This window comes from Tigriopus californicus, chromosome 2 (assembly GCF_007210705.1).
Source record: "Tigriopus californicus strain San Diego chromosome 2, Tcal_SD_v2.1, whole genome shotgun sequence".
Taxonomy (NCBI): Eukaryota; Metazoa; Arthropoda; class Copepoda; order Harpacticoida; family Harpacticidae; genus Tigriopus; species Tigriopus californicus.
In genome coordinates, this window is record NC_081441.1 from 3,034,850 (window position 1) to 3,060,332 (window position 25,483).

General features: G+C 42.9%; 1 protein-coding gene across 1 annotated transcript in view; it reads left to right on the top strand.

Annotated features, from left to right (window-relative positions):
* The window catches only part of LOC131892903 (dedicator of cytokinesis protein 3-like), a 25,254-nt gene extending 8,540 nt beyond the window's left edge, over window positions 1-16,714 (top strand). Inside the window, exons 12-18 of the mRNA XM_059242769.1 lie at window positions 2,565-2,650; window positions 3,236-3,350; window positions 5,901-6,115; window positions 13,356-13,638; window positions 14,386-14,715; window positions 15,144-16,154; window positions 16,234-16,714. Coding sequence (XP_059098752.1) covers window positions 2,565-2,650; window positions 3,236-3,350; window positions 5,901-6,115; window positions 13,356-13,638; window positions 14,386-14,715; window positions 15,144-16,154; window positions 16,234-16,362 — 2,169 coding nt within the window. The 3' untranslated portion in view covers window positions 16,363-16,714. The remainder of the gene's footprint in view (window positions 1-2,564; window positions 2,651-3,235; window positions 3,351-5,900; window positions 6,116-13,355; window positions 13,639-14,385; window positions 14,716-15,143; window positions 16,155-16,233) is intronic.
* Window positions 16,715-25,483: the final 8,769 nt, after the last annotated feature.

Sequence of the window (25,483 nt, forward strand, 5' to 3'; positions counted from 1 at the left end):
TCTCGTTGAGTTCCAGAAATGAATTATATGCTTCCTTTCTTTCTTGTTCGCATCGTTCCACTATCCTGTTGTTCCAAGCACTTTCAATCTATCCACCCACTGTGTGAGACGTTGGGTCGCCTGTAGAGGACGAGGCTGAAAAAGTGTTCCCATAAGATGAGAACAGGCAAAAAAGACGGTGGCAACTTTGGCGATCCATTGTCGCTCTCAAGTTTTTCGCTCTATGAATCGGGGCATTTTCCTTCACAATAAAGGAACGGGAGGTGGTACAGAGCATAGTTGTGCTCCTGAGGAGTTCCTTGTTATGGAATCACTACCATCCCGTTGATGCAAGCTTAGGCATCAATAGATAAAGTAAGAGGATGCATGTTTGTGTTTCCCTGGTTTTGATGTGCCCAAGTTTTCATACGCACTGTCTTGGAAACGAGGCACAATGCCATCACGACTGCAATTGGTGTCCTAGGGGTGGCTGGGCTCGACCATACATAAACGGTTGGCCTTTGATCCAAAATTTATGAGGCGGTTGCGGATTGGAAAATAAAGTTTCCTCCGGTCAACAGGCAATATTTCACATGGCTGCACTATTGCTTTGACGGCCATTGCTGGGATTGTGCTTAGTGCTTTTAGAGAAGAGTGACAGAAAACACGAGGAAGCAATAACAGCTAGACCTGGCTGGCCTTTGAAGTCCCCTCTGGAGGTTTTTCCTCATACTTGGATGATATGTTGAGGACACTTTGCAGAGGCCTTGTAGATACCTTGTTTCATTTCATGTCAAGACCATAACAAGCATCTCGACGGAACTTGTTTTCTTGTACCCTACATCTCTCAGAGAAACGCACACTTATCCATACTCCATTCCAGACCAATTTTTATCGTCAAAATTTAAGAAGTGTACCAATGAAAAATCTGGACATTTGCCCTAAGAGGGTTTTCGACACTTGTGACTGGGCGATAATCAATCGATTATTTTCTCGCACTTGATTATTTTCATTGCACTGGGAAGGTGCGCAAAATGTGAGATCACAAAATCATGGAGTAAAGCACTTCATGTTGTTGCAGAGTTCTGATCTTATTGGAAAGGAAGACATTGATTTGTTGTCCTGGAGAACCTTAATTACAAATCCTAAATCAAAGTCTTTTTACATATACAAAAAAAGACCTATTGATGGATCGAAATAACACCTTTTCTGAATTTTGTGTCACAAATTGAGCTTCTTTGTACATCGCTTTGCTAAGATCTTTGACCGACGCATAATTGAATTTCATTACGCTTGCATGTTATTCATCAAATTTCTACCCGAAAATGCCTCGACTTTCAAGCCCAAGCACTTAGTCAGTGTCCAGACGGAAGGTAGAAAGCTATTAAATAAGTATGTATGTATCTAGCAGTAGTATGAGCACAAATGTCGATTCTTTTCAACACGTGTATGTAGAGCTTTAGCCGGCCAAGAACAGACTTTAAAAGTCGATCCGAGCGCTATGCGAGAGCAAAAGGAAGGAAGCAAGAAGAAGGAGAAAGAGAAAGAGAAGAAGGAGAAGGAGAAGAGGAAGGCGAAAGAGAAAGAGAGGCAACGGAGGACACAGAGAGCGAAGCCAGCTTTTCGAGTCCTCAGTTTTAGTGCGGCCTGGTTCCTAGACGGGTTGTGTGTGATGTTGGTGATGTTGTGACTGAACTGTCGATGTGATTTCTCACCACCAGCCACTTTTACACTTCTTTCTTTCACGCATGATGCCCCGTCATGTAGTCGAGAATCGCAAAATCCAGTGCCAATCCATCGAGAAATCGAGGTGAACCTCCCAAAGATCACTTCTCTGTGTCTGTCTCAAGGAAGTGAAGCCTTTGAAGTGAATCGCTCTTGATATCGGAAAATACCTTCTATCTGCTATATCGGGGAAAGTGAGCATGTCTCTGTCAGTGTCTTACTATTGTTGGTCTCCAGTCGAGAAGCTGATCTTACATTTGTCGCCGGTCTCGAGACGTCGAGGCATCAAAGCTTGCTACCAGAACCGTCGGACCAAATCCGAGCCCAGTCATCGGAAGCTCCAACAGTTCTATGCCACTTATCACCGGAACCATTACGGATTGGTGAAACCACCCGCTTTGGCCAACGACTTCAAGACCCTAGCCTTAAACGCCATCCAACAGGTCCATAATAGCAACACTATACGACTCATGCATTCTCGCTGAAAAGGGGTGTGTGTTTAGGAGGGCCAGGAATGCTCTCAAGTTTGGAAAAGCCATTGAGGAATTGGTAGGAGGAATAGGAGGGGCCTGCATACTCGTAGATTGCAGTGGATGCAAATCCCCACGTGCGACTTTCGATCCATACAGTACAAAAAAAAAGATGGAACTAGCTGAGCAAAGAGACATACAGTGTGTAGTTTGGGAGAAATGGGGGTCTTTTTTTCCGGCGTGTTCGGATGTCAGAATGGGCACGTTTATGGCCAAATGGTTGTCGTATTATGCGTCAAAGGCCCCATTCGCCCTCGGTAAAGCGTCGGAACGGCCTTCGTTAAAAGTTTTTTTCTCTGTATTTCATTACGTACATTTCTCTGTTTCCAGATTGAGTGCGAGTTGGTGGACAAATTGGATATTTTGGTGCAAGAAAACAAGGCCGATGAAAACTACAAGCAGCTTTTCGACACCATGTAAGTTTCAAAAGTTGCCACCCTCTATTCAGTTTTTGAAGACGAAACACTCCGAACGTGACACTGAAAAAGAACTGCAAATTAATTGAACTCTCCAATTACTTTCAAGACCCTGAAAGTTCAGGTCAATTGAAAACTCTTACTTACTTTAATGAACTGCTTTAATACCCATCGCTAAATGGAAGCAAACACGATGAGATTTCAGGATGGCAAAATTTAAAATCGAGATCTTATTCGAAGGTCTTGAATGGCAATATATTTGTGTCAATTCACGTCATCGTGGATATTTGTACCTTCTTGCCTCCATCTAGGGCCAATGCGCTAGCGGGCACTGCTCAATGCTATTAGAAAGATAGTTTTGGGGAGGAAAAATCGCTTCTTTAAAATCCTAATCTCATTTTTCAAGCGACCGACTCTACCTTGCGTAAGTCCCGATCGATAACAAATAGCCGACATCATTGACCCCATCAGATATCCCCGTTCTCGTTAGTGTAGAGTAATTTTAGCCTTAGACAGAGTAGACCCGCTTTCACCGAAGAAGGTGTGCTTGGAACTCACCATGAACAATATCAAATGTAATTACAGGCTCCGAGATGTCCTAGAAGAACGCGACCCAGCTTGGAAAGGCAATGGCAAGTCGTTTATTGAATCCGTCACATCTCTCCTGGAACGACTTCTCGACTACAGGAATGCCCTTCAGGTAAGACCCATAAAAAAAACCTCCATCTAAGTTGGTAGGCCCAGCCGCGCGATAGATAGGCGAGATCAAAGGATGATTTCTTGCCCCTGTCAAGCCTTTTCATCTCGTTACACACAGACAAGAAAGAGCAACATTTCCCTTGATGCTCTTTGGCACACGTTTCCAAAGATTACGTGTTTGCTTGCCGATCTCGAAGAAGGTATATCAAAGTTCCAGTGCTTGCTCTTTTCTCCATCCCTTATGGAGGAAATCCCTCTTTCACCAAGGATGCGACTCGTAAGGCGCACTCAGGATCAAATCTCATGGCCGAAAAATTCAATGAGACATGTAGCCTGTCTCTTGTATTGATGATGATATTGCATCGCTATCAGCCCTGAAACAGCTTGTGTTAACAACTATAATCTGCTTTAAAAGCCAGCAAATTGCTCCGTCATGCCCCGAGATCTAAATATGCTCCCGTCAGCTAGCAATCAGCAATCTACCTCGTTCTCGATTTCGTGTTCCTTACCCGGTTTGTTTCTTCGGGGAAAAATGTAGGCCATGTGCAATGAGCTCCTCAGATTCTGGCAGATCCCTAAACACTAAGCTCAGATGAGAGATTACTATTCGCCACCAGGTGCCTCTACCACCGACTACTACTACTACTACTACTACTGAGGACTGCTCTTGCTCTTGTTACTACTATCCTACCTAGTTACTTATTGGGTGATAATACGTACTACGCATGGACTGTGGATGGTAGTGGTTGTTGGCATTTGTTTCTCCATTGAGTGACACTCTGCATGGCCTTGGTCTAGTTTGGATGAACTGTATACAATGTGACCGTAAAGTCCTTGCCCCCTCGAGAAGCAAGCCGTTTTGTTTTGCACATTATGAAATGCAAAGTCAAGGTGGACATCTCCCAAGATGTTGGCCAGTCTACTCAACAACCGAACGTTGATTTCAGACCGTGACGAAGCATCAAATTGGCATAGTTTTATCCATTTGTAGTTGACATATAAATGGAAGACCATTCATTTTCACATGAAAAAAATTGCACAATTGCCCTAGATGACACCGTCAAAAGCACCGAGTGATAGATGAAAGCCAAGTTTTAACGACAGTTTTAGACATTATAGCCAGCACAATGAACCAACTCGTCTGATTCAAACACGGTAATTAATCTAGGAAAATATCACGATTGTTATTAAGCAACATAACTGCCAAATTCAAATTTTCAATTCATTTCGATGAATTGTGGAACAGAAGGAAGATGAAACTTCTCGTGAAGTGAAATAAATCGTTCAAAACAGTCCTTAAATGTCAAAGTGTTATCATGGGACAAGAACTTTTCGGTCATACTGTAATGTGAACCAGCTCCCGCTGGCATTGATGGGCTGGAAAGTGGTAATTGGACCGAATTTAGACCATTTTGTAGAGAAAACTAAAAAACAAGTCTGTTCTTTGAAGCTTGTCAAAATTTGAAAAGGGGAGAGTTTTCCTCACTTTGAATCTTGAATGTTTGTGGACCCAATCCAATTACCTAATCAAGTTGCCTGACATTGAATTATGAGATGAGAAGGGTGGGGATTATTATAATGATGGGGATATTCCCTTCACAGACCCTTCCCTCCCCCCTCCATTTCACTGGGAATATTGAACGAAAGGCTAGGTTATCGTGCAGAGGGAAGAGCATGAACGGAAGACAGAGTTTTAATCGATTTTTCAAATATGGAATATTAGAAAATTGACAATGTTTCAAGGCGAGAATGATATGTCAGATGGCAGAACATGGATAATCAATGGAGACGTTGTTTTGAAAGGTCATGATTTTGAGAAGTCAGCTTGTGACAGTTGATGTAAGGCCGATAATTGACAAGATAGGTCTAAAATGCGGTCCACCATCTTTCAAACAATTGTCAAGATACACATGCCTCTCCCATCTTTCAATTGGGGCATGTGCCTCAATTCTTCTTAGTGCTAAGACGTGATGGTGTGAAAAAAGATGACTACGATATGTTAAAAAGGTGACATACGAAAGAAAAGTCGTATCCCTCGCCTGACTTTAATAACCTTGGGTGTCTTGCTCTTGCCCGGAAAATCTACCCCACGAACGAAACACGAAAATTTGTGTAGCTGGTAGAAATAAAATCGTAAAATAGGCATCATAAACGAATTTTGATAGCCCACTCCATGTCCAAAATTGTTCCAAAACAAAACTGAAACTGGCATCTTTATGGTCCTAATCATGTCGTACAGCCTGATGAATGAATGACCATTGCGATGGGAGTTCTTGGTGACTAAATGTTTTTGAGTCAGTGTAGAAATCGGAGCTCGTTGCTCTTTAATCCCTGATTTTGCAACAGGAAACCCTCCTTGGACGAAGAGTCTGATGTAAATTTCCGGGGATTACCCCGTTAAGTTAAACATGCACACACTATCCCCACAATTGCCAGCCACATCTAGGGGCCTAATGTTGGACTAGTCCATGTTAAATAAGTGTCCCCAGAATGAACAATGGGTGAATAAAAAATATAAGGACACTTGTATTGCATTGCTTTCTCATTTTAGTCGGACGATAGTCGGGAGAAGGAGATGTCTTGTATCGTCAACCTGCTCCAGTTCTACAAGGCTGAGCCCAACCGAGTGGAGCTATTCCTTCGTTACATCTACAAATTACACGATCTCCACCTTCCGGCCGAAAACTTTGTGGAAGCAGCCTTTACTCTGAAATTGCACGCGGATCTCCTGGAGTGGACCAACCGATCCCTCCACGCGGATTTGAGGTAAATACAATCATTGCTCAACAACGAGTTGGCACCAATTTGGAGACGAGACACTCTATGTCGCAAAGTTGTGACAAAATATGAGGTACAATATGCTTTTATTTTCTATACAAAAAGACATGGCAGGTAACGTAAATGAGCAAGCAAATATGTAGAGTATGATTCTAAAAAGAATTGAATTATTGCATGTTAGTTTACTAGCTTCATTTGAAAAAGAAACCAGGAAACGGTAAAACTAGAGGGCTTAGAGGGCTTGTCAGAGAAAAGTCACTCTAACCAAGCCACTTAAGACTTCGCTTTGAACACATTTTGTTAGTCGGGCAGCAGGGTGTCGGGCTGATAAGCTTCTCTTGCGTTACTCAGTTTTAACCAAAGCAGACAAAAGAGCCATCAACTCACCGGCTCCCTGAATTCGGAACTTGATTTTGAGAATCACGTAACTAAATGTGTTCAATGCCGATCCCCTTCGCACACACCAGGTAGCAGCAAGGGAGCCAAAAAAGTCTCAAAAATCTCGTGAGTGTCATTTCTCTGACTAGCCACTTTACGAACTGAAGTAACAAAATAAGAAACATAGATCTCTTCAATTAAAGGTAATTCATTTACTTGTAAAGTGGATCGTTTCAAAGTTATTTTGCTGTCTAAAGCTTATGTAGCTGACCAAGAGCAGGCCGAAAATTTGAATTTGATGTATTGTTTACTACATACCTCCTGCGTTCCCTAAGCGTTGTTTTGAGCTCAAATTTGACCAAGTTCATCTATTCAACTAGATCTTGTGGTCTTATGAAGTGCTTATTTGGAATAAGATGAACGTCTAGGAGATACATTTTTTTTGGCTTCTGTTCGCAGCGCACATCTCTAGAAGTCCGTGGATAATCCAATGGTTGATTTTGGTTCCAGTACCAAGATAGTTTTGGTTTGTCAGGTATTGTTTTGGTCTGCCTACATGACTTTGGTTACATAGTGTCTTCTCTGCTTTTCGTCTCTGAAAATGCACGGCCTATCAGGATCTCACGCTGAGGCTAATGGCCTTTGGCACACATCGACAACGGGGTGTGTTCCAATCAGGATCCCTGGATTAGACCTAGTTGAATTGTATTGATCCCATTTGAATAAGAGAAAGAATAGACGAACACGCCGGTGTGGAAACTGAACTTTAGTGGTCTGGTTCCAAGAACAACGCGGGAAATTTTGGAACCATTGGCAGCCCTGCTGAAAGTGAACCGTTTCGGCATGAAATTGTAGAAGGCTCGTCTGGTTGAAAGGGGTATTTCCTGGCACTATTGGAGATATTTCCTTTCTGACAGGAACAAATAGCTGACAAGTGGAGATCCAGGTGGAAAAGAAGAGAAAGACGATGAGGATATTTGCATTTGAATCGCCCAAGAAGAGTCGGTACTCGCTCTCTTCATCTCGACAGATTCTGGCATTTTGTACAGTCAGGCTTCTTACAAAGAGAGGGCAGGAAGTGATTCTTCGTGCGTCTTTCCAGAAATGAGGCCACTTCTAATACAAGTAAACATGAAGGCGTCATTAACTAGTGACGTTTGGCAATTGCCATCTCAAAAGAAATGATTAAGAATTGTATGGCCTTTACAAAGCCGACTCAACTCTTCCTCAACGCGCTTCTCCTTGTTCCAGGCCTTCCAGGCCTTCTCTTTTCCGCATTATCATTTGGTGCCTTGGTTCATTTATCAACTAAACTTCAAAGGTTCCCTCTCTTCAAAGCCCAATCTGTCAATCATGTTTATTGCTCTTTTGAATTTCCCCCGTTTCAAGAACTGAACTCCGAGCTCTCCCTCATGCTAATCCCTCAAGGACAGTCGGCCCTTTTCTATTCTTGTCTGGAATACCATCATAAATGACTTTTCTGGAGTCTCTCCGAGGAATAGCCTCTTCAACAGCCAATACTTATTTGAGGCCCTTGCATGTTCCTCTTATCGTTTGAGTCCAGACAATAATGCCCGTCCGTTCTTCAATTGGAGTTGCCAGCCATATCACAATTCCCCCGGGAAATGTTGACGGGTCCAATCAATGAGCACCTGCTTCCAAAGAGTCGGATTCTCTCGAAAGGCACCAAGTGGGCCCACAAATTCTCGTGAACCACTCAACTCCTACGGTTACTCACTGAATCCTCGACTCTCCCTGGCCAAAATATAGCAGCTTCTCTTAGTTTCCCAAAATACTACCACTATCCTACGTATAGAGGTGTTCAGTGGCAACATTCCGTGAGCTGAATCCCACGGTGTCTGTCTGTCTGAGTAGAAGAGAATGGGAGAAAGCAAGAAGAATTAGATGGCGCAGTAAATCTTTTCAGAGTGAGAAGTAATTAAATAGGGTTGGCCGATCATCCTAAGAACCCCCAAGGCAGCTAGCTCGTTGAAGGACAAGCGGCATTAATTAAAGGTGTTGGTCAAAAAGACTAAACGCCACCAATGTCAAGCCCTGCCACAGGACGCTCATTTTTACGATGGCTTGCCTTGAAATGAGGAAACATTTTGTGCAATCACGTTTCATAATTAGGGGTCTCTTCTGTGTTTTTTGACATTTAGAAAAGGCGTCCTAAGAAAGGCCGACCGAGAATTCATTATCGAAAAAGAACCAGAAAGTGAAAGTGTACTTGTTTCCCACTGGACCACTATGAAAGATAGCCACTTCCTTGGGCTAATCTGACAAGATTTTGATGATCGCTTGAGTGAGCGTTCTGAATAAACACTTCAGTTTCTTCGAGGGGGGTATTAAATGGGAGATATCTCTCACATCCCCGCGAAAAGTCAAGATTTAGTCAGCCATCACATTCACAAGATACACATTGAGTCCGTTTTGAAACGACGTACATGATAGCATAAAGACTTTCCTTGGATAAATTACAAGAAAATGCCTTTTCTCTCCCATTCTGAAAAATCCACGGGCAAATGAAGGCCGTTTAAAAAAAGTCAGTGTGCGTATGTGTATGTGTCAGTGTGTGTGAATGAATGCTGATTTGAGAACTGAATTTGAGTTTCATTTAGCAGATCTGTTGCATTGCAGTCTCAAGGTACAATTTGGACACCCTGAAGTTTTCGCAGACTCCAGCCAAAGCTTTTTAACAAGCAGTTCAAGTCTCCTCCTTCTCGTCTTTTGATCCTTTTCCGGTCCAGGTTCTTTCGAGGTCTACGGATGAAAGAACACAAGAGAGTGTCCCACAATCCAGTCAGCTCGGAATTGTGTAGTAGTAGAAGTGAACAAAGATGTTAAGAATGCGGGTAGAACGACCAAGAGGCATAAATTAGGCGACCACAAAATTGGAACCTGGCTTCCCCACTTGTTTAACGTTGGATAGGAAAAAGATAGCGGAACGGAAGACTAAGTAGATGGAGACTCTTAGATCTCTTATTAACGGGTCCTAAATCGACGCCAATTGCCAAACCTGATTATCCCCACTTCTGGAAAAGCTGGGACTAGCATAGCTCTTGAAGGTCTAACTTTGGGATAATCAGCGGAGCTTGAGAGAGAATTTCCAACAAGTTTTGTCATTGGCTTCAAGTTGTGCCAAAAGGCCTGCTTGAAATTATGAAGCCCATGGAACCGGAAGAAAGTTACTTCTTCTTCCTGAGGCATTGAACAAGAGAAGACTTGCCGAAATGGTTCCAAAGGCTCTTGGAAAAATAAAAATAAAAAGTTCCGGCGGAATTGGTACAAGAGCACTTTTCACATTACACCAATCTTCGTCTACTTCTTCTTCTTTTCCTTCTTGTTTGTTGTTGGTGGACGTCTTAATCCTCTTTTGTGAGGGTACAGACTCCAAAAAAGTTTGTGGAACAACCGTGATGACCAGAGGACCACTTGTGTGTTCCACCGACCAACTTCATTTTGATCCTTTCCCCAGTTTGTCACGTCAAAACATGTGGTGTTCTTTAAAATATCTCGTCCCTTCTGTTTTTAGCGAGAACTTAAAGCAAAGGTCACAGTTTTTCCCAAAACATGGAACGATTGCCAAGCCAATTTAAAAGTTAGGTATTGCCTATTCGTAACTCTGGAGCAATGGATTGGGTGTGTGAGAGAAAAACTTATTAGTTCGTACTCGACCACTTGCGACAAACACAATTGTTTCTCGTGCCGGTGTTTCCGAGGTTTCTCCTCCGATGAAAGTTTGCCTCTAGACATTGCGTTTTGTTGCTAATCGACCTGCCCCTTGGAAAGCCGAGTGCCAGAATGCCGATCCGGACGATGCCAATTACCTGTTTTAACGTGCTTTAAGCACCCTGGACCTCATGAAAACAAGCCGTTATGGCTTATGAGGATCCACGGTCTCAAATCTACCAATATAACTGTTTTCTTTTCTTTTTTTTTCTAATTGAGACCGAAAATACATACATACATACATACATACATACATACAGTGGGAGTCTAAATTTATGGCTTGAAGCCTCTACTTATCGATAATTCTTGACAAATGAGTACCTCATCATTGTAGTTGGTCTTTTGTTCCAGTCTGAATAGAGTAGTTAAGGACAAGAAAGGCTCTATGGAGGTTGCTCGAAGAATGCGGCCACTTAGCCAAGCAAAAATGGAAGTAGACATAAGGAAATATTATCTTGAAGCAAATGACGTGGAACAAAAAAGGAGCAAAGACTTCAATATCTCGCATTGCAGCCGTCGTTCCATGAGCATTCAGAAGAACTCAGAGCTCATGAGTGACCGTGTTCCATGAGGGAATGCAAGACGAGAAAATTGGGACATGCATTCCACTTTCTCAGACTCTGTGTCTACTACAGTCAGTTCCAGATACAAAAAAAGGCCAAATATCCACGCTGAAGAACACTTCTAAATTCCTAAATTTGTTCGATTGGACTTGGAATCCTGCTATCCTCGGAGGGACATGATGGGATGTGCAACATTTTTATGCGTTTACAAACAATCCTTATTTAGTCTGAAGTAGTTCGGGCTAAAAAATTACAAAGCATGTTGGGCTTGAACCATGAATTTACATGTGAATAGAAAGCAGGAAAGCGTGAACCAGGCTGTATGGGGTCATTGCCCCTGGGTACAATGTGTCTGGATATTAAAATTCAAGGACTATCCCTCCACAGGACATCAAGGGCCTCGCAAGATATTGCACGACATGGGAAAATAAGACCATGAAATTGGCCGTTCCTTAACGATGAGTTGTCAACTTTGCACGAACTGTCTTGCCATTTTGCCATTCAAAAATCATGGCCGTCTGCATATCACGATTTGACAAACGTTGTATTGAACTCTTCATTTGGGTTCATAAAAGACCTTGTTGAACCATCAATAGCTGTTAAGTGGAACATGTTTGGCTGACATGTTCCCCTGGCCTTTGCCCTCAGTTCCTTTGAAAGACCAAGCACATATCATGTCACGACTTGCTCTCCTCGCCCCCTTGTTGGAGTGAGAGTGTCTTGGTCTCCAATGCCCAAAGAAGGGTCTTACACCCGGATGGATAATCGATCTCGAATTGGATCATTCTGGGGTCACGAATCCCTCTTCATCGTCCCTTGTATGGTGGGATTTGCACTTGCAACATTAATGCACAGGGTGTTGAGCTCCAAAATATGCTTTGGAAATCACAGGACATGACTCGCATTTTCTGTAGGTCTGAATTCCATGTTCTTTTTTAAACTTTTAAGAGTACTCTGTGCACGATCATTGTGTCAAATTTGATGATTGGCACAAATTGCAAACTTCCAAATGAGTGCACGTATTGTGTTCCATGTACTGTGTTATGCTCGGAAATCTAAGCATTTTTATAAATTGAAGCTATCTTAAGAGAGCATTTTCTGGGTTTGACCACCCTGTAATTCATAGAGGACTTGAGAATCCACTTGTTTGTGGTGAGCTCGGATATCTGCCATGTTTCCCTAGGATTGATCTCCTCTTTCCTTCCATGAGGTTCCCCATTGGGGCGAATACATGTGCAGGGCCATTAACGGCGAATCATGCCTCTGATCCATTTACACACATATCAGCTTGCTTGCCTGTTCTTATGGTCTTCATGCCGTCCCTGGGTACTCATCTTCGTGTGATAGGTTGCAAAATTAAGGCCGTTCTAGCACGCCCGAAGTGACTCATGAAAATTGAATGAACGAGGATGGTGCCAAATAATCTTGTTGGATCCCCAATTTCATACCTCATCAGGTCCTGTTCCAGAAAAATATAGAACCAAGGATTCTTGTTTTCGATCAGGAAACCTCGATTCGGTGGGTCTCAGGTGGCTGGTTCGATTTTGCACCTCCGGGTTAGGTTCCTCTCTTCCCGCAATCCTCATAAATTGATGATCAGACGAAATCTTTTGTGTTCCATATCCTCGGGAGTCGACCTCAATCCCAGATAAACGTGCTCTCGTATAGTTGGCCCTAGACTGGCTTCCGATTAGGCGAGTTGTTCTTCAATTTCAAGTTGGCAAACTTGAGTGGAAACTTGGGCAATCCTTTTTGTTGAGGTCAATGAATAAATGAAGGGAAGCCTTTAAAACAGACAGCTTTCCATGGTTAGTTCTCGAAACAGTTCAATTGCCATGCCAAATTTTGTTCCAAAGAATTCCAGAGTGAAGGACCGAAGCGTAGGTTTTTTTTTGTTTCTATTCTCGTAACAACTGTTGCCAAATGTAAATCCTCTTGGGATTCCGTGCCAATCATCATGTGTTCACTTCTCAAAGAAGTGAAACTGCAGTGCTCTCGTTGGCACTGTCAGAGATGTAAGCGAATGCTCTGTTCAGTTCCTTGCTCTGATCGATGGGGAGGATAAAAAATAAGGAATATGCGGATCTTTTCTTCGTCTAGGTTTGAATAAAAAATGATCTCGGTTCTTGGTCTCATCCAAAAAAAAATGGAAGTATATTCCTGCAGAAGAGACAAAAGTAGGTTGTTGAGGACGAAGTCTAAAATCGCTTGATACCTTTCCTTCACAAGCAAGTTCCAATTTTGGAGTCGACCCAAACAACACTACTAGAACTGTGGTCCACTTTTTCCACTACGTTTTTTCTTGCCCCTCGTTTTATTGATATTGTGTCGACCTGAATTTCCTTATTTACCCTGGGAACCTTCACCTCACGGGTTCCTTGAATTACCAATGAACAAGCTTCAACAGAGACTTCCTACGTACGTTCCTGCCTAAGTCAACCCCTTCTTGTCCTACTCGTCGAAATGTTATGTCGTGACATGGACCTGTTCCAAAGAAGAATTGTTCCCTGAAGCAACTGAATTTACCATGTCCTTGTATGTTGCTCTTTTTACAGGTATCCAAGTCAGAAAGAGTGGGAAAGGAAAGAGCAGCTCTACTTGAACATCATCGATCTGCTCGAGAAGGGGAAACATTGGGAACACGCCGTGCCATTGTGCAAAGAACTGTCCATGGTCTACGAGAGTAAGGTGTTCAACTACCGCAAATTGGCCGAGATCCTGAAACGTCAGGCCAGCTTCTTCGAGAAGATCATTTCCAGCTCGGAACAGAACCTCCGATTGAGTCCTGAATATTTTCGGGTCGGCTTTTACGGGAATAACTTTCCTCCTTTCCTCAAGGTGAGTTTGCGTTCTTTCAAATTTCACGATCCGACTAACTTTTAACACGCGTGGCGTTCGTCAAAATCAAGGTTTTGTAACTATGGAGCTTAATGTTATTCTCATTGGAAAGCATAATTGGATCAACCCTTTCTCATTTTGAGCTCCCTCCGTAAATGCATGTGGTTTAAAGTAACTCCGTGAATTAGGGAACAATAGTGGTTCGTAGCCAGAAATCATTATCAATAGTTAGTGTCCCACTTTGCTTGGAACCATTAAAAGCCAGTAGCTCTAAGCTCCATTAGAAGAAGAGAGGAGTTGTTGATTCTTTGGAGTAATAACGATCGAAAACGTCTTGATTATGTGGTCTCGGAGACTCTTCGTTACTACAAGGCCGTAAAGTAAGTAACTATAAGGTAGAAGAGAAAGAAGCTCAAGGGAAAGACTTGGACAAAATAGGGGAGATAAGATGCGGTGACTTAACATTTCTTCTATTGTTCATGAGAATCGATTCGTCTTTATGCTCCATTTTCTAAGATGACTCCGTTCCGAGCCAGTCCATAAATTTCAATTTTCCTATCATGTCTCACTTTTATGGCCCGAGACGTTCGAATAAAGCCCACGTCCTTGGCCATTCTGAACCTTTGCTGCCTTCAATTGCACCTAACTTGGGCTCATTGGAACACACTTTTCGTATTCGTCTATTTTGATTCCAGGAATATCGATCTATATTAGAAAAAACTTGAAAAGAATGTGCTCTCATTTCAGAACAAGGAATTCGTCTACCGAGGGTTGGAGTTTGAGAAACTACCCGCTTTCCAACAACGAATTTCCGATGAATTCCCTCAAGCTCAAATTCTTCCCACCAACACTCAGCCCGACGAAACCATCTGCAACCAAGACGGACAATTCATTCAGATCTGCTGTGTCAAACCTGTTCCAGATGAAGCACCCCAGGACCAGCATCATGTGACCTCAATGGAGGGGCTAACGGTGCCGAGTAAAATCCAAAAATCGCAAGATCGCATGAGCATTTCGAAGTTCGTCTACGATCGACCCTTTCATCAGGGAAAACGGGACAAGGGCAATGAGTTCAAGGTGAGGACGGACCCTGAAATAGGCCAAACTAAATATCGGGAAGAATATTTCCCCTGCCTGGGACGTTCTTGGCACGATAAGAAGTGTTCGATAAAAGGGACGAAATTTGGATCACAATGAGAAATTTGGCAGAGACCAACGGAAACTCTTCCTAATCCTACGACTTTTCAAGAAATGGATAGGAGCAAAAAAATCTTTCTCTCTCTACTTCAGAAAATTGGTTAAAGACCATTATCATATGAAGGGGGAAATTAGAAAGCAGCTTCAACACTCTTTTACGATTCCCGGTATCTTGAGCGAGGAATATCCCAAAGATTAGGAGGAGTCCTCGTTTTAGAATTGGTCTCTTATCAGGTTTCACTTGATCGTAAATCAAAACTCTTCTGTATACTGATTGTATACTAAAGCTGCGCATTTTTTACCCACAGACTTTATGGCTGGAACGAACCTCGTTCCAATGCAACGCCAGTTTCCCCGGTGTCCTTCGTTGGTTTGAAGTGGTTGATTCCAATTTGGATCTGATTCCACCCATTCAGCACGCGTGTGAAACGATTCAGGCTAAGAATCTCGAGATCCAGCACATGATCAATGACCCACTCGATCAACCCATTCAAAAGCTGTCGCTCAGCTTACAAGGCGTCATTGACGCTGCCGTGAATGGCGGGATCTTCAAATATCAAGAGGCATTCTTTGCGCCAGAATTTATCAATGAGCACCCCGAGCATGGGGAGGAGATCCCGAGACTGAAGCGTCTTATGATTGACCAAGTGAGCATTTTGGATCAGGCTCTCAAGCAACATGAACGCCTCATCTCCCCAGAGGTACGCCCACTTCACGACCATCTGATATCCCGATGGAGAAACATGAAGGACAGTCTAGAAACCTTGCCTGAATCGCCCATGCCCATGCAAAGACGGTCTTCCTCGCTGAATAAGACGCCGACCGCACGAAAGGGTCCTCTACCTCCACTTCCCAATCATCCCTCTGAAGAAACCTATTCGAGTGCCATTCGGAAACGCTCCTCTGTCGCCTTGAGAGCTTCTCTATCCTCTTTGTATGGACATTCCAACTTCATCGATGGGACCTCGAGAAGTAGTCAGTCTAATATTAGTCAGACCAGTAATGGAAGCAGTAGCAGTGCCAATGAGTCGCCCCGAAAGGTTGTGGGCGAGAGCATTTATAGTCGACCCAACGACCAAGCCGTGAGAGCCATGTCGAACCCGATGTCAATATCCATGAACTCGTTGCCTAATAATGCGTCACCCGGCGGGAATGGATCCAATTCCTCGCCATCCAGGTCCATTTTCGATCGGAACGATTATCAGCAAATCGATGTGGACGATTTCCTCGATGAGGATGAAGGGATCAGGCTTTTGGATGCACCTCCCCTTCCCCCGAGGATAAGCACTTTGAATCTGCCAGAACGACCACGAAATCGGGTATGAACTGGTTTTAGAGTCCAGCCTCACCCAGCGACACACTGGTATCAACTTGACGGTTTCTTTTCTTCTATTGCAGACATCGTTAGCATCGGCTGCCACAAGTTCTGGGATTGGCAAGAGCCCGCCGCCCATCCCACCGAAAAGCAGTTCGGCCTCCTTGGCTTCCCCACCTCTTTCCTCAGCATCTGTCCACGAAGAGAGCTGAGAGGATGTCTGGGTTATTACTATATAACCCCAATAAATTGCCATGCTTATAAACTATTGTGATACTCTATCTTCGTTTATTCCTAAAATACCCTTACTACTTACTACCTAAGTATGCTTACAATGTAGTGATGTTCGAGTACGTATGTCCTTGTCATCTTTTGATGTCACCTCAAGTCACATGTTTCAATGAATATCTATTGAATTGAATACAGAATTATGATTTATACATTTTTTGCAAAGTTCTATTTATACATACGATTAGATAGGCTTGAACTTCATTGTAGAACCCAGTTGAAAAGTTGCTCTTAATGTAAAGTTGATTTTGAAAAATAAATGGCAACAATACATCATTTATGAACTAAACCGAATACCGCTGAAGTCTGTTCCATCAAAATTGGTAGGAAAATGATCAAATGTGGTTTGAAACCCTCCAACAGCGACATTTTTAGGAAATTCACTTGCTTAGGAAAAAGATTCTTTCTTTTTCTTTTTGCGGACTTCCTTGAACTGTTGGGACCGTTAACGTTAAGCTAAACGTTAAACCTCTACGGTCACTACAATTGACCCTAAATCCTGGGTTGGGAATCCCAGCAGTTCAAGACGAGAAATTTATTCATTTTACGTAGCTTTTATTAATATATATTATTTGATCAACCAACGCATTAGAATTGGCTGATTTGGCGAACCCTTGGATAAGTTTTTGACTAAAATTCCCGATCAACATTATATTCAAGTCTGACTTAAATCAGGCTACTGGATCAACGCTTACATCCGCCCTACGAATATTTGAAGGCAGCAAATTGAACAATGACGGAGCCAGAGAAGGAAGAGAGTTGGACTTCATTGTTTTAACTTGTCTGGATTCTCGATGGCTTGAAGGTGCTCTCAAAACGCACGTCAAGCCTCTAAGGTCGCTACAATTGACCCTAAATCCTGGGTTGGGACAAAGCTCATGGATGCGTTTGAAAACGTACAATATCAGATACCTTTCGTACCTTCTCTGAGTACTGTACAATCCCAACCGTTCTAACCTCTCCCAATACGAGAGCTTTCTCATATCCTCAATGTTCCTAGTAAAACATCTTTAGACCTGCTCAATCTTTTGCAAACCTGCTGAACTCATTGGAGCCCAAATGGGAGAGGCATATTCAAGATGCGGCTGGACAATCGACTTGTACAGAGTTAGCATCGTGATGCTATCTCTGGACTTAAACGTGCGATATATCCAACCACATGTTTGAAAAGCCTTACCAACTTTCAACTGGATATGCTCATCAAACTTTCCATTATCTTGGAGGACTACACCTAAATCCTTCATGGATGAGATCTGCTCAATGTCCTTACCTTCATCATCTAATAGTGGAGTGTCTAATGACGTCGACCAAAAGGTCATTGAGCGGAATTTCATTCCATTCAGAGCCATGTTACTCGCAGCAACCCAGGAGTATGTAGATTGGTTGTCTGTTAGAGGTCCTAGACCAAGAGTTCTGACCATTCCTACCAACTACCAATTTTGTATCATCAGCATAAGAAGAGTTACTGACATTAATACTACCAAGCTTCTGAAGCGGAGCCATGAAGATGTTGATAAACTCCAGTTTGGGTCCTATTCTTTTCATGTGGTTGAAATTTTACAGGGATACATTTGCCAGTTGAATTTTCAAATCTGTCACTTTTTGCTCACATTATTTTCTACGTACCAAAAACTTTTTCATTAAATGGTAATAAAAATGCCTTAAACTTCAAGATCACAATCAAATGAACTCATGGTTAACGATTATGTTATTATAGTTACGAATTGTTTATAATATCACTTCAAAATTACTTAAAATAAAGTCTTTTTTGCTTTTTCTACATACTTTTGAAAAGTGGAACATATTTATTTATTTTTAGGACATTGAAAAAGCATATTATATTTCTTAGCAATTTCTTAGCAATTTCAAAGTATAACCAGAGCATTTTGCAGCCAAATTCAGTGCAAATTACAACTTTTGAAAGGTAATATGTCAGAGTCTGTTCCATGGATTTTTATGAAATTTTGATTGAAGGCGTAACTAAGAATGCTCACCCTGTATTTTAATAACGATTTTAAAAATACGATCTTCTAATATGTTTTCAGTGGATTAATATACTTGTAAGAGCTACTTTTAATGATGCACAGTTTTTTAAAGTTCGTCCTTGTGTTGTTAAAACAATGAAAAACGCAACTAGAAGTCTCGGCAATTGAGCATAATCTTTTCAAGTGTAATGGGAACCACTGTTTACGGCATTTATACATTTGACTACAACAGATTCAACATGCTCATGCACCAGTATACCACATTTCCCTCGCACAGGGGGAAGTCATCCGGGTTGCAGATCCATCCGAGGTCATGTTTATCCGGTCCATGTTCATCCCACGGATTCAGCAGGCCGTCCCACAAGGGGTCACGAGGCCGTCCCACAAGGGGTCACGAGGCCGTCCCACAAGGGGTCACGAGGCCGTCCCACAAAGGGTCACGAGGCCGTCCCACAAAGATCGTCCGATAACTTCGGACGATCCACATTCAAATCCGAATGTGCATTCGCACGGAAAGCATTCCATTCTTCACAATGGTGCTTCATCTTCCAAATGCCTTGGGCAAATAGTATCAAATCTCGCCTCATATCTTGAATGAGTGTGGAATCCTCGTCCTGTGTATCCTCGGGGGGCATCCTCCGCGCATTGAACGTCAATGTGGGCCTCAACAGAGCTTGGCCTAGCGTCCACAAGTTCGCTCTCAAGAGTCGCAACTTCCACTTCTCCCATGACGAAGCATCCAAAGCCATCAGAGTCGCCACCGTGGCCGTCAAAGTCGCCGATAATTGCTTGGCTTGGAATCGAAATTGACCGCGTCTACGTCAAAGCTTGGAAAGCTTGCATTTTGGACCCATTTGTCTCAAACATCGAAATAAATCCGGAAACAAAGGTCGTTCACTTCAATTCACTGCGTAGTCGGGGAACACTTCATCAATGTGTTGTACGACTACAAGCGCAAGGTTGGGACAAAACTCATAGATGGTTTTGAAGACGTACAGTATCAGATACCTTTCGTACCTTCTCTGAACACTGTACAGTCCGAACTTTTTTAGTCTTGCCCAATACGAGAGTGTGATGTTCCTAGTGAAACATCTTTGGACTTGTTCAATGAGTTCACCCATTGGACCATCGCCCTGGAGAACCCCTTTTTGAAGATTATGTCCACCCCACTAGCTGTCCGCTTCTCCGGATTGGCCGAGGATAGGGATCTCCTTCCCCAGTTCCAATTCGGTTTCCGGAGCCAGCCGCTCAACCACCACGACAGCCGCAATCCTCTATGAAATTGTGCATTCCAACATCAGAATCAAGAGGAGAGTGTATGGATGCTTTATGGATTTCTCCAAAGCATTCGACAGGGTGGACCGAACGCGGTTTTTCCTCAAACTCCAACTGTGGGGAGTTCCGCGTTCAATCTGTGTCCTGTTGTCCAACATCTATGCGGCACTCAGATGCTCCATTCGTTCTGGTGAGGACCTATCCCCCTGCTACTTCACTTCCATTGGCCTTCCGCAGGGGGATCCACTATCGCCAATTCTTTTCAATCTTTATGTATCCGACCTGCCTGAAGCCCTCACACATCAAGGCCCCACCATCAACCATGTTCCCGATCAATATCTTCAATATGCAGACGACCTGGTTCTCTTGGCTAATTCAGCCGTGGAATTGCAAAATGCCAACAATGCACTCCATGGTTATTGCCATGAGAACGGCCTTCAAGTCAAGAATATCAAGACGGAGGCCATGGTTTTCCATAAAGGTCGTCTGCCTCCCACCTCCTTCCACATCAATAAGAGTCCGATTGAAATCGTCAATCGTTTTAACTATGTCGGTTTCACCTTCTCCACCCAACTCTCATTCACCAATCACCTCAAATCCACAATAACTAAGGCCAGGGCCAGGATCGGATACATATGCAATAGACTTCCCATGAAGAATCTTCCCCTCCCAATAGTCCTTCAACTCTTCCGGATCTACGTCACCCCATTTTTTCTCTACGGCCTACACCTTTGGCTTCCCAACTCCGCCCAATCCGCCCTCAAATCCGCCGATGCCACCTACACCAAGTACCTCTGCGTGCCCCAATATGCCAATAATGCATAGACACATTTTCTATGTGAAACCGAGCCCCTCACCACCGGGTTGCCAAGGTTAGTGCCCTACAGTGTTGGGAACCTGACCTTTCCGGAGGTGATGACCGGAAATGATAGCAAGTCCTTGCCCGGACACAAGTTAACACCTTATCGTCCTTGGCCCGACATCCCTTCGGAGTATTGTCGGTCACGCACCTTTGTCAACTCCCGTTGCTGATGGCATTTGGCTGGGAGCCGAACAAAGGATCTGTTCAATCTGGCCCATCCAATCTATTGCAATAACCAAGATTTTCATCACTTACCTCTACCTACCTGTTTTTAGACTATATGTAACTCACCTCTTACCTTTTTTCATGTGCATTGAACATTTCTAGTCATCTCTGCTGTGATATCACTAGTCGAATGTTTTATCGTTGTGATATCACTTTCTAGTCAACTATTTTATTGCCTTTACCTTCTTGACATTATGCAAAGGTTTGCCGATAAAAACAAGAAAAATGTATATTTGTATGGTGTATATACATCAGATTTTACTTTACAGTTATTTTTACGCCATGACATGACCAAGAGTCGCAATAAAAGATTATTATTAACTTATGCTGACGATACAAGGAATATTATAAAAAGGAGGGGCCCTAAGATGGACTCCTGGAGAACACCTGACTTGACATCATGTATGTCACTAAGGGATCCCTCAAACCTTAACCAATTGCTTCCTATCATGAATGAAGCTTCTTAGCCAATTGCCTTGGATCCCAAGTCATGAAGTCTAATCTCGACTTTATTCAAAAAAAGGCCATGATCTACTTTATCAAAGGCCTTGACAAACTACATCGACTGACTCATGGCTCTCCAGTCCCTCAACGACCTGCTTTATAGTTTCAATCAGTTGGGTAACCGTGCTAAAATGTGCTCGGAACCCGTGCTGGTTAGAAGGAAGGACTTGAAATTTGTTGAATTTCTTGATATCCATGAACTTCATGATCTTCTCAAACACCTTCGCAATATTCGAAGTGAGAAAAATCGGCCTATAGTTACTGGGGAGCGACTTATTGTTCCAATTTTCAAAGGGGGGAGATGTCACGCCATCAGGACCAGGAGAGCTCGAAAGCCTTAAGTCCTTGATGGCCTCTAAAGCATCCTGATCTGTGACTACAAGATCATCTAAATGCTCAACTTGACAAGCCTTGCCAATGTCCAACAAACTCATCTTCAGAGCAATGGACTGTCGCTTCCGAACTCAGTGGGGTTGAAAACACACTGGAGAACTGATCTACATGCATGTTGGCCACAGTCTCTACATTGCTAATGGCTTCCCCATCAACCTCAAAAGGCCCAACACGGTGCTTCATTTTTTCTTTGAGTTCGTATTAGAGAAAAAAACCTTCGGATTCGACCTCACCTCTTGAACCACCCTACTCTCAGTTTGGAACTGGTCATATTCGATGGAGGTCTTAATCTAATAAAAGTGAGTAACTCCGAAGGCGAGATTTGAACCCACGCTCTCTGGCGAACCATGTTATGCCTCTATCGGGTACATTAGACCAATCAGCTACCATTATTGGTTCCAATCAAAACTAATTTCTTAAAAATTTTGCCCATTCAGCACAAGTCTTTGCACCCGGTTGGTCAGCCATTTCTTTATCCAATGAAGGATCGATTCCGAAACACCAGATTCTCTAATTTTGCACGACAGTATGCTATATTTGATCTAGTCAAAAGATTCAAAGAAATCTAAAAAAAATGGTATCCACTCCCTGCCTTCGCACTAAACACCAAGTCATATATATATAATCGTGGAAAAGGATTTAACTCTAGGTACACCAAAATGGTTTCATTCATTAGTCGATGATCAGGATTGGAAAAATTTGAGTGAACGTAGAATCTGGTCACATTATCTTTGATGATGCTCTCCATCACTTCGCAACACACAGACATTGTGATATTGGACGATAGTGTTAGGCCTTTCAAATGTTGCCCCCTTTGTGAAGTTGGAATAAATTTGCTCTCATCCAATCCTTGTGGCGGAATATGGGTGTCTGAAAAAGTTCAAATTTTTGGCTTTCCGCCAATTGAAATTTAACGCCGCAAAGGACTTTTTCGTTCCGCTACTTTTGATTTATTTGGCGGCGAATACCGCCACCTGGCAACCCTAGCCCTAACTACCTCTGTCGGTCAGCACGACAAAAATGAGGATTTGGAGAGTACATCGAGTAAATCTTCCACACAGTGCTCTCTGGCAGAATGCAACGTTCCTAGGTCTATGTGCGTCGCTCCCTCCAAGACGCTCGTTGAAACTCTTACACGCCGAAGTCATTTAGCATTCATCGAAGCTAACCAAACGCAGGCTATGTCAGTTATATGTTGCCACGCGGATTGTCAAAGACTTTAGTTCGTTGCAGAGCCAACTAGTCTCGTCAACATGGCAACCTTCACCCGTCCTCTGGAGTTCAACCCCATCATGTAAAATCGTGACTTGGAAATCTTTGCGATAACCGCATTTTGTTTAATAATTGGCATGTGCGCAATTTGTGTGATTGGTCTTATTTCTCGGGCGATTTATCACAGATTTCACCAAAGAATAGAACGGCAGCGGGATAGATTATTCAATTGGTGGGAGGATAGTCGGCTCTATCAGTGGACTACTGGTACAACACATCGCTCAGCATATATCAAAATTTGAAGCGTTGAGTTGACCAAATGGATAAAATAATAGGATAAATTTCTTGTTACTTTTGTCACGTTTTTTCCCGAAATATACTATAAGTATCAATTACATGTGCCATTAGCGCGTTTTAAGTGTAATTTTTGATGTCCGTTGACTGAAGAATAGCATCACATGGCGGAGGAGACACTTCATCTATTCATCATAATGCTAGTCTTATGTGAATTCTCAGGTTGAAGCTAGATACATCTGCTGAATAGAGGGCTAGTCTAGGTTATCGTCCATTTGAAATTCCTCAGATCTCCTCGAAACAAGACACTCATTCAAATCGCGATACCGGCAGATTGTCCAAGAGCCGGTCAGAACCTAATCTGCACGCATGAATTTGTTTCATTGTAATATGAAGCCAAATTAATCCCCAAAAATGCCCAAGTTGTTGCGCTTGAAGTGTTTGCTCACATAATATGTAACCCTTAACAAAATCTGGGGAGGGAGGGATAAAATAGATCAGTGTCTCGTCTCATTTATCAAAAAGTTTTATCATTGAAAACGTTCAGCTTTCTCCTTGATTTAAGTTAAGGCAATGTGACTAGCAAATGGACAGTCAATCAAAGCAGAGGAGCTTGACACGCGCTCTTCTTTAGTTTCCTCTCCTCGATCCAAATTCAATATTTTTTGAAGCCACACAGAGTTCTTTTGAAGAATTTTTGATTGTTGCCTATTCGATGGAAAAGTACGCTCAAGTATGAGTATCAGGAAGTTTTCAGAGTATGTCACCATCCTTGGGCAGTTCGACCTCGACATCGTCTCCCAATTGGACCCTCGCGACTTTACGGACTTCGGCGTGATGAATACCCGGAAGTATGCGGACAAACTCTTCCGCATCTTTGAAGCCGGGAACCTCAACCCCACTGAGAGAACCATGGTCGTTGTCCTCGCGACCGCCGTCAAAACCAACAAGAGGATTATCAACGCAATGAAGAAGTTCCAGGGGGCGGACTGGTACAGGCCAGTGTTGGATTTCTTCAGAAACTCGTGTGTACAATACACTTGCGAGGAAGAGGACGACACGTTCTCAGTCGTCCACATCCCGTCCTACGTCCCGTCCTGACCTCCCGAATCTGGTTGCAGATCACTGAGAAGCCTACAGTGGAGGGCTTCTTCTCGAACTTATGGGCGGCTCAGATCCACCTCGACAACAATCTGTTGTCCAGCCAGAAGGTCTGGCAGACCAACTTCTGGGACTCGGTGGTGAAGAAGGGAGGCAACAATTTCGAGAAGGGGAAATTCAACAACGACTACTGGGAGACCAAGTCCACGGACAAGTACTTGCTGCTCGAGGCTGACGGGACGCCCTTAGGTTCCGACAGCCACGTAGCGGGAGCCACGCCGTACAACATGTCTGTGGTGAAGAAGTGGATCGCAACTAAAGTGATCCCGGACATTCAGATCTAAAACAAAATTCTCTTGTTCAAGAGCCTCAGCTTGAGCTTCCTGGATGTCAACTCAATGGGATTAAAGATCTGCACTCTTGTGTTAGTGTAGATCTTAGATATTATATTATGATAAAAAAGCAATATCCAAGATCTAACTTAATCGTCACAATTCCATCCTTGAAGGCCGATTGATGATTCATTATTCTTATCATTTTGCGGGAATGTGATACTTTTTTCTCCTCAATTGCTGGGAATTCGTTTTCTTAAAGTTTAATTCTTTGGTGGTTCAGACATTTTATGAATAAATGGTAAGCATATCTGGCTTCACCATGAAAATAAGGTTGGTCAGAAATTGTGATCAAAAATCTTTTTTTTTCCCTGTTCGAACTAGCCTGGATTAACGAGGGCTTGAAAGTGCTGTCAAAGCTCGCACGTTAGATCTCTAAGGTCACTAAAATTTACCCTAAACTCCGGTTGGGGACGAAGCTCATGCACCTTGCCTTAAATCCCAAAATATTCAAGTCCATTCAACAAAAGTCCATAATCTACCTTGTCAAAAGCTTAGTCCAGTTCTTCTAATCCTTCAATTTCAAAGATGAACATTGGCTGTTGATTATAGAACTTCGAACCCGTCAAAAAGGTCGGTCTGGCTACTTCAGAGCACGCCGGCTTTTAGATTTATGGGCAACCTATCTCAAGGACATGAATATCTGATCGATTACTAGGGGTCACATCGACACAGTAGACCAGATTAGGTTTTTTTTTTTTTTTGAGTTGGCAGACCGAGCTAATCCTTGAATGTAGGGTTGATCTGGAATGCTATCTAAAAATTTGTCAAAGTCTGACTTGAAAGATGCAACCGGATCACA